A 15,717-nucleotide genomic window follows, 5' to 3' on the forward strand; every position below is an offset into this window, starting at 1 on the left:
ACAATCATCTGACCCATAGGTGGCAGCCATCTCAAGCCAGAGGACGAGAGGACTCTAGCCGCCACGCATATAAAGGATTTATAGTGAAAAACTTTGTTTTTACGGGTTTACTTGTTACAAGTTCATTTTTTATTCAGCGCGTAACTGAAACCCAATAGCGTAAGTGTGAAGTATGTCCCTAACAAGTTAATTACGTAGCTCCACATTCGCGCTTTGGGAGTGGGGGGAGGAATGTGCAATGCGAGGGATGCCTGCATGGCAATTGTTTGCCTAAATTTCTGCTTAACATTTCCATTTTAAGTTACATACTTTTCAAATCAATAATTTGACAAGAAAATGTGCATATTAAAATAAATATTCATCGTGTTATATGCCACTTTAGTGGCTTAAGTCAATGCCGCAAGTATCTATTGCAATTCGTCTGTTTCATCGTTTATTTTACATTGCAGTTCTCCACAAGTCAATGTCACCATCCACCGTCACCAGCCCTACAGCATGATGGTCTCATGGGTGGCTCCAACTTCAGACGTTGACTACTACGTGGTCTATTTAAATGAAACTTACAACCCAACAGCAGTGAAGCTCTTCAATGTGTCCACACTTAAACAAAAGAATTTACTGATCTGGTTCCTGGTAGAAGTTATGATGCTTCTGTAACGGCTTATAGTGGCATCTACTACCAACCATCCGCTATCATTACCAGAACGACCTGTGAGTTTTTGCCTGGTTATATATTCATTACATTTAGACTTTAAACTTTCGTGACTGCAGGAATTCATATTCTTGGTTCTTCGGTAAAGTAACGTAGATTACATTTTTTTATTCTATCTATGTGACTTTACCGAAATAACCAAGAATATATATATTCATTGTTAATTATATTATAGACCCATCATGTTCAAGGACATTATAATTTCGATCATGCATGAAGTTTCATTTTGGGCATGAATTGTGTCTAATAATGCCCTCTTTTTAACCTACCTATTTACTAACAATGTAGGACATATATGTGTATGGAAAAAATGGCTCAGTCATTGAATTATGACGACATAAATGTTACGTTAAAAAGGTGATAAAAACTAACTTGAAGAACAAACAGATTAGACCCTGATGGAAAATATATTAATTGTTCATAGAAATTTATTTGGAACAGAACATATCAATTGTAAGAACATTTTTGAAAACAAAGTGATTTCTAACAAAATGTTTACATTTTAACTGAGAAATTTCGCCATTGGTAAAATGTGATCTGGTAAGATGACAGCAAATGTTATCTATTAATACATTTATTAACAAGATGATTATATTCTCAAAGGTTAGTGTCGTCCCTGCTTACAAAATGCTGTGTTATTTTTGCAATTGGTCTTTCCTCATTTTTCACTTTAATCATTGTAAAATAACTAAAACATGCCATAAAAATGTATTGCTTGCATGTGGCCATTTCAGTGTCAAGTTACATCGTTTTAACCATCACCAACAAGACTACCACGACCATGACAGTCTCAGGAACGACTTATCTCCCAGACTCGTTCTCCTACTGGGCCTACTTGAGAGAGACTGACAGTGGAAACTTGGTTACAACATTCCCGATTTACTCAAACTCGTCAACATTTACTGGCCTGGTTCCTGGAATGAACTACTCCGTGTCTGTGCAGGCTTCCGATGGGTCTGTCTCATATTGGGCATATATAATGGACAGAACTTGTAAGTACCTATACAGTCTGTTGATCGGACTATATTAATTTAGACAATAGTTTGAATGCTATTATATATCACAAGTACATTGTGTGTAATATACTGTATTACATTATTTGATATTGAAAACTTTCACCACCATGTAATGCAGCCATTTCCCCTGGATTTAAAATAGACATACACGATTCACACTGGTCATTTTGACAGGCCAGTATTCTCTTTTGGTACAAGTAAGTCACAAACACGTAAGGATGTGATTTGGGCTGATTTAAAGTAGGCAAACGTAATCCTTGATCCTGGAAATAATTATTTAATAATATTAATTTACACTGCTAACGCACCTTGCTCCTGGAGGTCAGAAGGCGCTGTACAAAACAAACACACGTGCAGGCTCAACCCAATAAAATCTAACCTCAAACTAAAAGATTTAAGGAATAGAAAATTTTGTTTAAAATAAGTGCGTATGAAGGCACGATTTAAATAAAGCTAGGGAGTCAGCATAGTGAACGTCCAGGGGATGTGAACTCTACAGCCAGGGGGCCACACGAGAAAAGGCCCGGTTATCTATCATCATACAGAGATGTAACCTCGACACGCACAACGATAAACTAGTTTAATTGTACCATTTAAGGCCCACTGAGCTGTGTAGCCCTTTTTTCAAAAGCGACCTGGCAATCATAATGGATAAACGAAGTGGCTTATCATCATGTGGACATTTATAGCAGCAAAATACTCTAAACATATGATTATAAATGGAGGGGGAAACCAGAAGACCTGGAGAAGAGGTGGACTAGTAAACACGAGCACTGAGGGGAATCGGGGCCAATGTTGGCACGGCCGCATTGCCAATGTAGTCGACAAATTTAGGCGCCAACTGTGTTTCACATGCACACACATGCTCATAACTGAGCCCCTGCAATGTCTCAATTGTTTTTGCGACTGTGTTATGAATCAAATGGGTTTGATTAATGTTCATTGGTAATATCAGCAGTAAGTTTCATCTTCAGCAATCTTTCATCTCCTACCCCCCCCCCCCCCCAAACTACCCCATTCACCAACCTTTTACCCCCAGATCCAGCATCTGTCAGAGACTTTTCTTGCTTTCCGTATTCCACGGAGAATATTTCCTGCAGTTGGTCTCTCCCCGACGGTGTATGGAGCATGCTGTACCTGGAAGTGATCAACGGCAATGATCTATTGCAGTCCGTAGGCATCTTCAACAATAGCCTCGAAGTCTATACCATGTATTCTTTGAATGAAATAATTACGGAGCCTCGGGGAATGGAAGAACAAATTTAACATTTGCCATGCTTGGACGTCTGGAGCGGAACACTGAATACTTGGTCAATATCACCACCTATTCAGGAAAATTGTTCAGTAAAACTCTACAAGGAAAAGCAAAGATCGTAAGCGGTGAGTTCATACTTTTTTTTTGGAACATGAGTGGTTGTGATTGTTGTATTTTGTACCAAATGTATGAGCAAATCCATCTGTCTCTCCATCATAAATGTTTGTAATGCATTTTGGACACAATCGGGTGGAATGGTCTGGTAGCAGGGGGTCCAGGTCCAGGCACCCATCCACCCAAACTAACCTGTAACAGTCATTTTAATTTCTTAACCGTTTCATAACTTTCTGACCTGCCAGTAACAACCATTTTGTACGCGGTATTTTTCTAAACAGTTCAAAGTTGTCATCGTACACCCAACAACTTAAGTTCAGTTCTGGGCCTTGCTTTACTCGCCTGTACCTTAAATTACGACCTGCTGAAGTGTTTCTTCTGCACCTCCGATTTAGCATGATTGGCTACGTACGGTGCACTTACATACGTATAGCACTGGGGAGGGAAAAAAGTGGCTGGTTCGGGGAGTGGCCTTACCAACTCCATTGTGAGCAGTGCGACCCTTTAAATGGCTGCTCATTGAGAGCACTTGCTCTGACGACTGGCTGTTCAAAAACGGTTACAAGGGATTTTTGTTAAAGCCTCACTTGTTAGGTTGGAGAAGTGGGCACCGTATTTAGGGTGTTGTGCTACGAATAGTGCGACCCTCCCAACATGCATTTTCTGGCTATGGTAAATATTAGTAACTGAACTGTTGCTAGCTCCTCCAGCATGGAAAGTATGGTCAAGCAATGTCCATGCCTTCATCCAGTAGATGATTAACTAATGGCTCTAAATTACGACAGTCTGTGTACTTGTACTCATTTCCAAACCTGCCGTGCTCATGTGGGTAGCTCCTCCACCCGTTTCGGAGACGGTGTACATCACGACGGTGCAGAACCAGGTGACACCGAGCAGCCTAACAATCTCCTTCAGCTGCAGCTGGTTCCAGAACACAAACGGCGACCTCAAGTACTACACGGTCATCGTCAAGCAGTCCAAGGGTAACGCAATGGACATTCCATGAATACGGCTCAGTCACGTCATTCATGCACGACTCAAATGATAGTTAACTTTTTTACCAGGGGGAATGAAATAATACATTAGAGTGCTTGCTAAATATACGAGAAGTAGCGGCATCAATACCTGTATCTTCCACGATTTTTCTTTATCCAGGCCTTGGTAGCTATGCATGCCTGTAATCCACAACAGTGGGGGCAAGGGTTGGTGAATCACTCCGTGTGGTGAAACGCCCTACCCATTAACCTCGTGGTACCATACCCTCGCTGGCCAGGAGAAGGCATCTGTATGGAATGTTCTTGTCCTACGTAGGTTTTCTCTGGCTGCTCTGGTTTCCTCCTGGATGTAAACACTCATTTATTGACAGATTAAACCTTAATAATCAGAGGACTGTAGAGCTAACATGGGGTGGTGTCTGGGTCTGAAATTGATACCAGATGACTTCCTGGATGCTGCTGCATTTCCATATTGTCTGTGGTTCCTCCTTGCACCTCTATGAGTCATTCTCCATCTTCGAGTTGAAATTGTTAGTTATGAAAACGTAGTATATACACATTTTTAATCTAAAGTGCAAAATTTCACGTGCAATTAAGTATACCATTGAGGATTCATTTTGGAAACTGTGCGTACAACCTTTTAATAATGTAAAAAAGGAATCCACTGATTCCCTCTGTCCCATTACACAGGTACCAGCAGCGAGAGTCCAGAGAAGAGGTGGCCTCTGAGCACGTACTCAGAATATGCGAGTGGAAGCACGAACGTGTACCAGGTGGACGATCGTGTTTACCCCTCCGAGTGCTCCAACCCCAACTCCGTCGTCAGTGTCCAAATTGGTACCGGCAGAACGAGCAGCAGCTTCTCCAATGGCCCCTTAAAGCAAAACACTGCCTACAGGTATGTCCCTCGCCTGCGTGAGTTTTTCTGTGAGCTTATTTCAACGAATTAAAACCCCGCTGAAATGTTTATGCGATGTTCCCATAAGGATGGTGACATCACGTGGTCGCAAGAGCAGGAGCCTTGACCAGACCTATATAGAACACATATGTAAATTGGAGTGGTTAAACCGGTGCAGTTTTCCTCAATCTGACAGCTGCCGATGAGAGAATCTGCCACGCTGTTCTGCTGCTAAAAATGCACCTAGCCTGGCACAAGTGCCATGTTATGCAATTGCAATGACAAGCCTTATAAAAGGCATATGGGGGAGGTATGACCTCTCAAGCACCTCTTGTATACACCACCCATGGATGCATATTTCCCCACCCATAAGTTGTCTAAACTCCTGCCCCTATTCTTGTGTTGTTCTTCCACCTTTCCCATTGTCACCATTCAGAATCAGTTTCCGTGTCTACACGTACCTCCCAAACGTACGCTCTGTCCGCGCTGGAGGGGTAGCCATCTTCACGGACACACGCTTCTCTCTACCACTCATGACATTATTGAGTGTCATCGGAAGTAAGTATTCCCAATTACTGCCATTCAGCATAAGAGCATATCCAATCAGCTCAGTATTATGTTGAACTTATTTTCCACCCTACATAGCAAACTGTGGTAATTGGAGGTGCGGAGAAAGGACAACAAACTAAACAGAAACTTTTTTTCCAAAGAAATTAGTTTTCAAATTAGACGATTTTCAAGTGCATAGGTCCAGTGACTTTCTAATATCAGAAGTAGAAGCGTTCAGGACGGCCGCAAGGGCATCTGAAAATGCCGCAATGATGCGTTGGTCATCATTGTTCGATGACTACCCAAAGGCAGCTGCTGCTGTGAGAATGACCTGAGTTTGCGTGATGATTTATGCTTCATGATGAGATCAGTAAGATATCACTGGTAATTTGTGGTAAGAGTATGAAATCTAGACGTGAAGTCAATGATGCTATGAAAACTCGGACTTAGTTTAGACCATCTTGCATCTTCACTACAAACCAGTCACAATTGTACAGTCTCCAGCAAACCAAATGCCATTGGATCAAGCTTAATATGCTCATGGCTGAAGGCCTGCCAACACTGTCTTGACCATGTTTCACCACACATTGGAGTTGCGTGGCCATGTCTCACAACACGTGGGAGTTGCTTGGCCACGTTTCACCACACTGATCAATGCGCGTTGGTGAACGGGGGTAGAGGACAGGACCGGTTCAGACATCAGTGACCCCTGACATGAACTGTAATCGGGAATTCAACTCGGGCAACCAGGTTCATTGAGCACTGCACTCATCAGTACGCACAACAAAAGTGCGTGTAAAATATTGACCATTTACAATGTGCATTGTTATATGAAATGATTTCATCGAAACTCTGTTATTTATTTCTTGGGCCGACACGGTCCCGGTTCCAGAAAGGCTGTTGCCAGTGTTCCGAAGCATTTTAAAAAGATTGAGAAAACTGAGAAGTGGGCAGGGATGCTGGACAATGAGGGGTAAGCAGCAGGGCCAGTGTCTGAGAGAGCAGAGCGTCACTTACTGCGTGGGCCACGAAAATGGTTACGTGAGGCCATATACAAGTGGGTGCTGACAAATGTAGAGAATTAAGCGGAAGTGAATGAGCAAAGATGACTGCTTAATGTTGAGGGGTAAATTCGTTCCAGTGAAGGGGCTGGTGGGGGAGAGAAGAGGGTAGGTGGGTGAGTCAGGACCAGGTAGAGTAGTTGGGTGAGTCAGGACCAGGTAGGTAGGTAGGTGAGTCAGGGCCAGGTAAGTAGGTGGGTGAGTCAGGAAAAGGTAAGTAGGTGAGTGAGTCAGGACCAGGTAAGTAGGTGGGTGAGTCAGGACTTGGTAGAGTAGGTGGGTGAGTCAGGACCAGGTAGAGTAGGTGGGTGAGTCAGGGCCAGGTAGAGTAGGTGGGTGAGTCAGGACCAGGTAAGTAGGTGGGTGAGTCAGGACCAGGTAGAGTAGGTGGGTGAGTCAGGACCAGGTAAGTAGGTGGGTGAGTCAGGACCAGGTAAGTAGGTGGGTGAGTCAGGACCAGGTAGGTAGGTAGGTGAGTCAGGGCCAGGTAAGTAGGTGGGTGAGTCAGGAAAAGGTAAGTAGGTGAGTGAGTCAGGACCAGGTAAGTAGGTGGGTGAGTCAGGACTTGGTAGAGTAGGTGGGTGAGTCAGGACCAGGTAGAGTAGGTGGGTGAGTCAGGGCCAGGTAGAGTAGGTGGGTGAGTCAGGACCAGGTAAGTAGGTGGGTGAGTCAGGACCAGGTAAGTAGGTGGGTGAGTCAGGACCAGGTAGAGTAGGTGGGTGAGTCAGGAGCAGGGTTCGGGTTTATGACGATGAGTGGGTTACCCGAGGTGGTGGCACCACACGCTGGGGGGTCAGGAATAATAGTAGTACTTTCGCGACCAATATTGTTCATAAGGGTGTTTTTCGAGTTAGATTGCGTAAATATGAATGTCGTTAAACCCGCCACCACCCGACACAGCCAATTAGTTAGGTTCGACGAATCTGGCCGTCGCGAAACTTTGTACTCGAATTGTAAATGTTGTGGGTTTTTTCTCCATACACAACTGCTTACTGCTGAACTAGTAATTGATTGGCACGTTTTGTTGACGTGAAAATGCTTACTAATTGGCTGTTTCGGGTTAAACGACATTCATATTTATGCAATCTAACCCCAATTTTTTTTTTTATATCTCGAGTGTTTTCGGTCTCGACACATCACTAATGCCGCTCGTCTCCCCTTTCTCTTCCCTATCAGGCTCGGGAAGCATCGTTGGCCCTGTGGTGGGAGGTGTGGTGGGAGGTGTGCTGGGAGCATTGGTGATCATTGTTGGAGGGGTCTTACTCTACGTACGCCGGGAGCGGCTGTACGTTCTGAGCGCACACACACAGCACAGCTGCCAACCTGACATTCGCTGCGATATCAACTTTGGTCACAGGTGTACATGAACAACCATTGGTCAATTCACTGCTGGATGAAGACCTGTCCACACTGCACGGATTGTGGGGTTATTTGCCAATCCTTCGAGACCCTGATGAGTGTATCTTAATCCACGCAGCTTCATTGTAAATATCCAACTCTGCTTTCCTAAATGAAGTGATTCATTACGTTTTGGTGATGATGTGTTTTTCCCTGCAGTGTTATTTCAATAGTGCTTTCGATGTTTCGTCATGAGACAAATTATCTGTTCGGATCTCTCGTAGAGTGGTGCATCATCCCGTGTTAGACAACGGTCTGCGGGAAATATATATATCACACAACTACGTCCAATATTTCTTAAAGTTATATCTGAGTCAGACACACTCCGGTCATCCTTGTAACAGCAGCGGCTTTTGGCTGGTCTATGAAAAAACACGGTCACTGCATCGTGCACTTTTGGATGCACTTCTGCACCCGTCTAGAACGCTCTTCCATCCGATATTAGGAAGCCACTGGAGCTTTGCACTTTAAAATGATCGCGGTTGACAAACTATTTTCTTAAACTTATGTTTGCGTTTAGTTTATTGTCCTTCCCCTGCACCTCCGATTAGCGCGGCTGCCCCCTACTCTATACAGAGTCGCACAGTAGGGGGCAGCAGATTCCTACTCACTCAGCTGCGGAATTAGCAATATTCACCACATGACATTCAAACCTATTATTTTAATAGTTTGTTTGTGATACTGCATTGGCAGTAGCTCACAAGATAGCAAAAACTAAATGCATTTGTTATTGCCACTGCTCTAAAAGGGAATACAATAGATGACGTTTTGGATAATGGACCTTCTTCACCTAAGTGCTTTAAAGAAACGCCATTGCCTGAAATATAATCGAGTATATATTTGTGTTTAGGACAGTTTATGACTGAGTTTGTAATTGTCAGAGCTAGAATTTATAACCAGTACAGAAGTAAATTTATGTTGTCAGGTTTTTGTGCAGTCATTGCCAACTGGGTCGAGCCCAGTTATAAATACAGGCATCTGCTCAGATTTAACGCTTGGAACTCGGTTCGTTCGTAGACCTATCACTGCTTCTGTCTGTCCATTCATCTGTGTGTCTGTCCACCTAGTAGTCTCCTTATTGGTTAAATGTTCCCAACATTTCCCTATTTCTACAGGAACTGTTTCAAGAGACCTGATTCCACACAGCAAACTAGATAAGTATTCATTCCTCTTATCCGCTTGTTCCATCCACTCATCTCGCTCCCCTTCACCAGCCCCCTTATGTCTCAGAGATCTGGAGATGTAAATATTATCTGCATTCCAAGGACGAGGATTTGGTTGACTAGTGACCACGCGTTTTCCCCTGTAGCCCTCAGACTATGGAACTCTCTTCCACAAGATATCGGGACCTGTGGACATTTTTAAAGACATTTTTTTAACATATTCATATTTATTTACGTAAACATGGTCATAAAACATATTCATGTTTTTACGGCACCACGGTGGCGAGATGTTAACTACCTTGCAGCAGGTCGTGGCTTCGATCCAGGCCCTGACGCCTGAATATTTGGAGTTGATATGTTCTGCCCATGGTAGCATGGATTTTTCTCCAGGCCCTCTGGTTTTTCCCTCCAAATTTGGAAAAATGCGTTTACACTGGAACATTTGGCTGCTTTCCATTCCCCCCTGATACGTTACTTTGTTGAGTTATCATTCGTTGCCAGGTCACTTCTGAAAAATAGCTACATTGCTCACTGGGCCTTACCTTGTAAAATAAAAGTGTATACGCTTCCATTTATTAAATTATATTTTAAGTTAATTTATAAAATAGATTGAAACATTTTTTTCAACAGTTAATGAAAGTTTGCTTCTGTGTCTTGTATAGCATTTGTGATTATCAGCATATATTACACCGGTCATTCTGGCCTGGACTTTTGCAGCTGTTTTAGACTAATTTCAGGGTGCTGATTCCAAATTTGATCTCAGATTTGCTCTATCACATCTAATTTTTATGCTATCGGCATACCCCATTTTCATTGATTTTCCGAGAAATTAACTCTGTCACTTATGATTGCAAGTTGTTGCGAGTCAGTGACTGCTTTAGTGTTAAAATATGGTGCTGTATTTTTAGGATAGTGTGTTTATAATATAATTTTATGTAGATATCCACATTTATTTAATATTTTTCTTCTCCAGTTTTTATTGAAAATGCAAATATATGATATCTCAAAAACCTGATGTGATTGACAGAAACTGATGCCAGATTTAGAATCAGCACCACAAAACTACCTTAAAACCGTTGGAATACCTTATGCCAGAAAAAGTGTGACCAGTGTTATAATAACAACCAGTGTCTTACAGGAAAACACTAATTCTATTTGAGTCGTTGGCATACACAGTACACTGAATATATCAATAATGCTCAGCATGGTTTAATGTCACTTAGGCAGCTCGCAGTGACCTGCAGTAATGAAAAAGTGGCGGTGAAGTTAGATTTTGTTTGCTTTTTAAATTATTTCTAAAATTAGCGGTGGCATTATTCACGTGTTGGTGTCTTAGTACCTGCATGCACTGGTTGTCTCATCGACGAATCGTATGTGCTCACCACTGAGAATCTCCCACTTTTGTATGTATGTACACATGTTGAACCTCTTTCATATCGTACGTATTCAACGGTGCTCATCAGAGGTGTGGGGGGGGGGCACAAACTAAACAAAAAACGCAGTTATAAAGAAATTAGTTTACAATTTAGTTTTTAAAAAGTGCATGGCTCCAGTGGCTTCCTCATGAAATGGCATTTTTTTAAAATAGCAATTTTGGAAACACTGCAATGGGCTAAAACAATTAAATTCCGTAAATCACAGTTGGAGGCCAGGAGCTTCCATTGATGTAAACTGTCTATTTGTAGACACGTCTCGACAAATAAGAACACGATTAAAGTATTTATTTCTGAAGTTAATAATTAAGTAATTATATTCATAAGGGGAAAAAGTACAAACATTAAAACTCAACAGGCATGGAGTGACAAGCGAAGTGGTTCGTGCGGTTGCGTTTTGAGGCGGGCAACATGAGTTTTAGCTACCTTTCCGATAAAAAAAGTACGTTTTGCACATTGCCTGCATGTTGGAATAAAAAGAAATGTTCAGCAATATATTGTAATGCCATTTTATTTTTATAGCACAAGAAAATGGGATGAACTCCCGGCTATACCAAGTGGCATGAAAAAGGATGTTGGTGATGCAAGTCATAAGGCCGACAATGAATACATGAATTCTGACGACTCAGTTTATGAAGATCTGGATAATGGGTACGTGGAAAAGTCACAATTACATAAAATTGACACGTAATTTGCTATTAGTATATGTAATCCAATTTTTCACGAGTGAAAATCATGCTTACCATGGGTGTAAGTGTCTAGTTTATGCAATGAACAATTATATGGGTAACACTTTATTTTTGTTAGAGACATTTACACTGTACAATTACAATTTAAAATAAATAATTATTTAAGATCCAATAAAAATGTGACTTGATGTTACTCGTATCACATTCTCATTCAGGCATAGTCGATTTTAAAATAAAAATCGAATTCAAATCAATTTATTAGCAGGACTTTTATATTTGACTCTTCCAGAATGCAAAAAAACACAAATGAAAATAACGATTTTACTTTTGAAGTTAACACACCTTCAAAACGTCCATACATTGTAGAACTCTTTTAATAAGTGGAGCTTTTGATATTTCCTGATTTAAGAGCCAAAAAGAGCATGAGTTTGAGGACAATTTATGAGATTCTAAGTTTTTAAAAAGTAATTGTAATATTTTTTTAGTAGTATATATGGCGTTGGTTCGACTATATTTGTATCGGAATTCATCATCTCTGAAGCCCTTCTAAATACAACATAAAATTTCGATTTAAAACTTTCGTTATTGCAGGAATTCATATTATTGGTTCTTTTGAGAAAGTCACGTAGATAGCAAATAAAATTTAATTAAAAAAAATTTAAATTTAAAATAAAAGCAAAAAACCACGACGTTTCGATCGCAACACAAGCGGTCTTCATCAGGCGGAGAGAAAAGAGAGAAACCCTCCAAAAGCAACTGCTTCCAAGGGCGTTCAGAGTGAACAAAGCTGTGCGGCGTGAACAGCATGGGCGGGGCAGCCAGCACCAATGTAGGAGCAAAGCACTAGAAGTACAAGTAAAGCGAGTGCGTTAAACAATGGGGGGAGGGAGGGGGAGAGACAGGGGAGGGGAAGTGGGGGGTAGAGATGGAGCTGAAGGCGCAGTCCAAGTTTGTTAGACAATGGGGGGAGGGAGGGGGTAGAGATAGGGGTTAGAGATAGGGGGAGAGAGAAGGCGAGGGCACAGTCCAAGTGTGTTAGACAGGTGACTGCCTTGATCAAAATTACGGGCGCTTGTTAAAATAATTCGCATAAAAATAAAATGTCCCGATTGTTTAGATTTTTTTAATGCATGTTATTATTAATATATTGTTATTATCAGCATACTATTTCGCTTAGATTGATTGTATCTATACTTGTGAGTGGCGCTTTATAAAAATACAGATACATAGTTTTTGTTACATGTGTGTTAACTCATCGTGCTCAAACGTTTTCTTTTAATCTTATTCAAGTAAACGCCAAGAGAACCACGACTCGGGTGCACCGTCGAAGACAGAAGATGATGCCAAGACCGTGGGCAGTTCCGATCCCACCTATCTCGCCCCCGACAATGCATACGTCAATGTGAAATAGCCATTCAAGTCACTCTCCACCTCCTCCTGTTCGATATAAAAAAAACGGCTCCTCTACTATGTTTCAAAACATGAACCAGACCTTCCCTGTGCTGGGTTCATATTAAGGTCAATTTTACCTTGTACTCAAGGTTAATTAATTCGTGCCAGGTACAAATTTATCAGGTGTGATATTGTTATAATGCCACCAGCGGGCCGACATTGCACTTATTCGAGAACAAATATTTATCTTGCAAAAACTGCTCTGCATTTTTGCAGCTGAGCTTATAGATATGTGCTTGTATCGGGTATCTGTACTAGTCTAAGGGTACCGATGCAAGTGTAATGGTCTCTGGAAATCTATAGGCGTCTGCTTCGAATGGTTGATGTAGGTGTAGAGTAACAACTATAATTTTACGTTGAGGTGGTTGAGCCAGATGATTGTGTCAGATGTCGTGGATTGTACTGCTCTGATGATGCCTCCCCCCTTCGTATTTGTGAATTGGGCATTGAAGAGTCATACCTTCTGTGGTCTACTCTGGGTGAACACAGGTACACACTACCGGAGAGTTTTTATTTTCAATTGTGCTTAAAGTAACCGTATCTGCCATTGTTTGTGTGGATTCACTTTGGGGTTGTGCCCATAATTTTCGTGGAAAATTAAAGCCATGGATCGTCTGCGTCGGGTCTTGATTCTGGGTTAACGTGTTATAAATATAACACATTAACCTAGAATCAACACATTTGGCGATATAAATATATATGCATTACTTACCAACATAGCCTATACGGGAGTTCATCTATAGAGTGTTAATCTGTTGCTATTCTTTGTTAAGATTATCGGTTTCATGTCAGACTCATTTGTGGCTACATGGTGATGACACACAGGATGTGAGGATCAGTAATAATTATCAAAATTATAAGTAATCGATCATTTTTCACAATCACTTGAAATGATAAAACCCAAATCCTCTGCAAATTTCGCGTTAAAATTAATACATTTTACCCATTGGATGTGTCATGGTACTCTTTTAACATCAATGGTGTGCCAAGGTGGGGAGATGTTAACTACCTTGCCTGGTATACAGGAGGTCGTGGGTTCGATCCCGACCCTGAAGCCTGTTGTATATTTGGAGCTTGCGTGTTCTCTCCGTGGTCATGTAGATTTTTCTCAAAGTCCTCCGATTTTGCCTTCCACATTTTAGAATCGACATCACGCATTTAGAGTATTTGGCTGCTATAAATGTCCAAATGATAAGCAATTACATTGAGCTATCAATTGTGATAACCAGATCGCTTCTAAAAATAGTTATAAAGCTCAGTGGGCCTTGTCTGGTAAAATAAAAATAGTTTAGTTTAAGGATCACCATGTACTTTATTTGTATTTACCATGTAATTAATATGTATCCACTATATAATACAGCTGGTTTAAAGTTAATGTGTAGGTTTAGTTCTATAAAATGTTAAGGTAAATGGGAGTAAATTAAACACCTTAATTATATACACGTGAATTTTTCCCATTAAAATTGTGACTTAATGTCTAAATGTTATACTTCTTTATGACAGGTATTTGGCTATAATCAGGAGTATCTGCTTTCATGTCCTCATAAACTTTATTGACACCCGCATCAATTTCCTTTTTTTTCACAAAGAAACACTTCCCCATGAGAGACATGCAAGGACGAATGCGAGAGCTCATTTTCTGTGAGTTTTAGCTGCTATCAAATTGTTGTTAATCAGAAAATTCACTCTAGGAGGCCGCTATAAACAGTACATGATACGCAGTTTGATGCCATCTTAGAAATACAGGAAATCCTTTCCTCTACACATTTTTTTTCATTAAAAAAATGTATTGTGCAAAGTATATTTAAACGCTCGACAATGTTAATAATATTTACATTCGCAATACTTCCTGTTTATTGCTTGGGTTGATGTGTGGTAACATAACAGAAAAGGAGGGAGTGTCGTATTACATAATCGTAAAAATCTATACTACAAGAGGAAACCGATAAGGTATAAGGCTCTATTTCGATTAAAAGCTTTCATGACTGCAGGGATTCATCTTCTTGGTTCTTTCGGTAAAGTCACGTAGAAGGGAAGTAATAAAATTATAAAAATAAAACATAATAAAATAATTCTCACGACGTTTCGGACACAACACAAGCAGCCGTCCTCAGGTGAAGACCAGGTCTGTCGAGGCGACAGCGTCTTTTTATTTTATTACGTTTTATTTTTATTATTTTATTACTTCCCTTCTACGTGACTTTACCGAAAGAACCAAGAAGATATAAGGCTCTATTTCACAGATGTCCAATAGGGGGCGGGTAATAACGTTACAACAAACAATACAAAACACGATAAGAGTGCAAAGTATTAGGAAAGGTTAAAACAACTGTAAACCAAACTACAGTTTTCCCATATGCCTTTGAGTTTGGAGATCGCGGAATCCTTGAACCAATTTCAAATAAAGTGTATAACTACCGCAAAACTATTGGAAGAAATTTGTTTTTTTAAATATAGTCAATTTAGCGTAAAAGCACTTGCTCATACAAAACAGACCGAAACATCGAACACATGCACATATACACACGGTACAATTTAAAACATCGTGGGTTGAGGTCTATGATGTAGAATATAATAGGCTTTACCCTATCTGGCATTTTAACGGGTGTTAAAATGTTCAACCCCCAAATAGACACCTGTTGCAAGTCATCAAGTCGTGCTTAAACCACACATACTTGTGGCAAAACATACAAACAAACATGTTCTGATAATAACATATGCTTTATGTTTGAAACGGTGAGGGAAGCCAGGAGGGGGAGAGAGGACAAAGCTTATCCGAAGTGGGGACGAGTTGTTCCAGGGCCATAAATGGGGAGAGCAGTGACTGAGAGTCCCAGAGTGGCCAGGAGCACCTTGGTGATGTTGCACACACGAAATGAAGGACGTTGAGCAGGTGCTCCAAATCGAGGGCAAACACATTTATTGTGGTGAATCTATAGAATGCAACAGCACGTGTGTCACACGCAGTAATCTTCACCGAGT

At 41.0% G+C, this 15,717-nt stretch overlaps 2 protein-coding genes across 3 annotated transcripts in view; both read left to right on the plus strand.

Moving 5' to 3' along the window:
- The window catches only part of LOC133359886 (receptor-type tyrosine-protein phosphatase beta-like), a 57,667-nt gene extending 57,010 nt beyond the window's left edge, over positions 1-657 (plus strand). The window contains exon 20 of the mRNA XM_061578448.1: positions 487-657. Within this exon, the coding sequence (XP_061434432.1) occupies positions 487-657 (171 nt within the window). The remainder of the gene's footprint in view (positions 1-486) is intronic.
- Positions 1-15,147, plus strand: part of LOC133359832 (receptor-type tyrosine-protein phosphatase beta-like) — a 425,084-nt gene extending 409,937 nt beyond the window's left edge. Inside the window, exons 1-10 of one of the 2 annotated variants that reach the window (XM_061578375.1) lie at positions 566-711; positions 1,447-1,704; positions 2,768-3,108; positions 3,931-4,080; positions 4,783-4,990; positions 5,427-5,548; positions 7,777-7,885; positions 9,114-9,152; positions 11,120-11,245; positions 12,574-15,147. In XM_061578375.1, coding sequence (XP_061434359.1) covers positions 3,003-3,108; positions 3,931-4,080; positions 4,783-4,990; positions 5,427-5,548; positions 7,777-7,885; positions 9,114-9,152; positions 11,120-11,245; positions 12,574-12,694 — 981 coding nt within the window. In that variant the 5' untranslated portion in view covers positions 566-711; positions 1,447-1,704; positions 2,768-3,002 and the 3' untranslated portion in view covers positions 12,695-15,147. Of the gene's footprint in view, positions 1-565; positions 712-1,446; positions 1,705-2,767; positions 3,109-3,930; positions 4,081-4,782; positions 4,991-5,426; positions 5,549-7,776; positions 7,886-9,113; positions 9,153-11,119; positions 11,246-12,573 lie in introns of those variants that run through there. The other variant, XM_061578374.1, reaches the window with a different exon arrangement.
- The last annotated feature ends 570 nt before the right edge of the window (positions 15,148-15,717 follow it).

Source organism: Lethenteron reissneri, chromosome 66 (genome assembly GCF_015708825.2).
Source record: "Lethenteron reissneri isolate LAM-NWPU_2019-01 chromosome 66, ASM1570882v1, whole genome shotgun sequence".
In the NCBI taxonomy this organism is placed as follows: Eukaryota; Metazoa; Chordata; class Hyperoartia; order Petromyzontiformes; family Petromyzontidae; genus Lethenteron; species Lethenteron reissneri.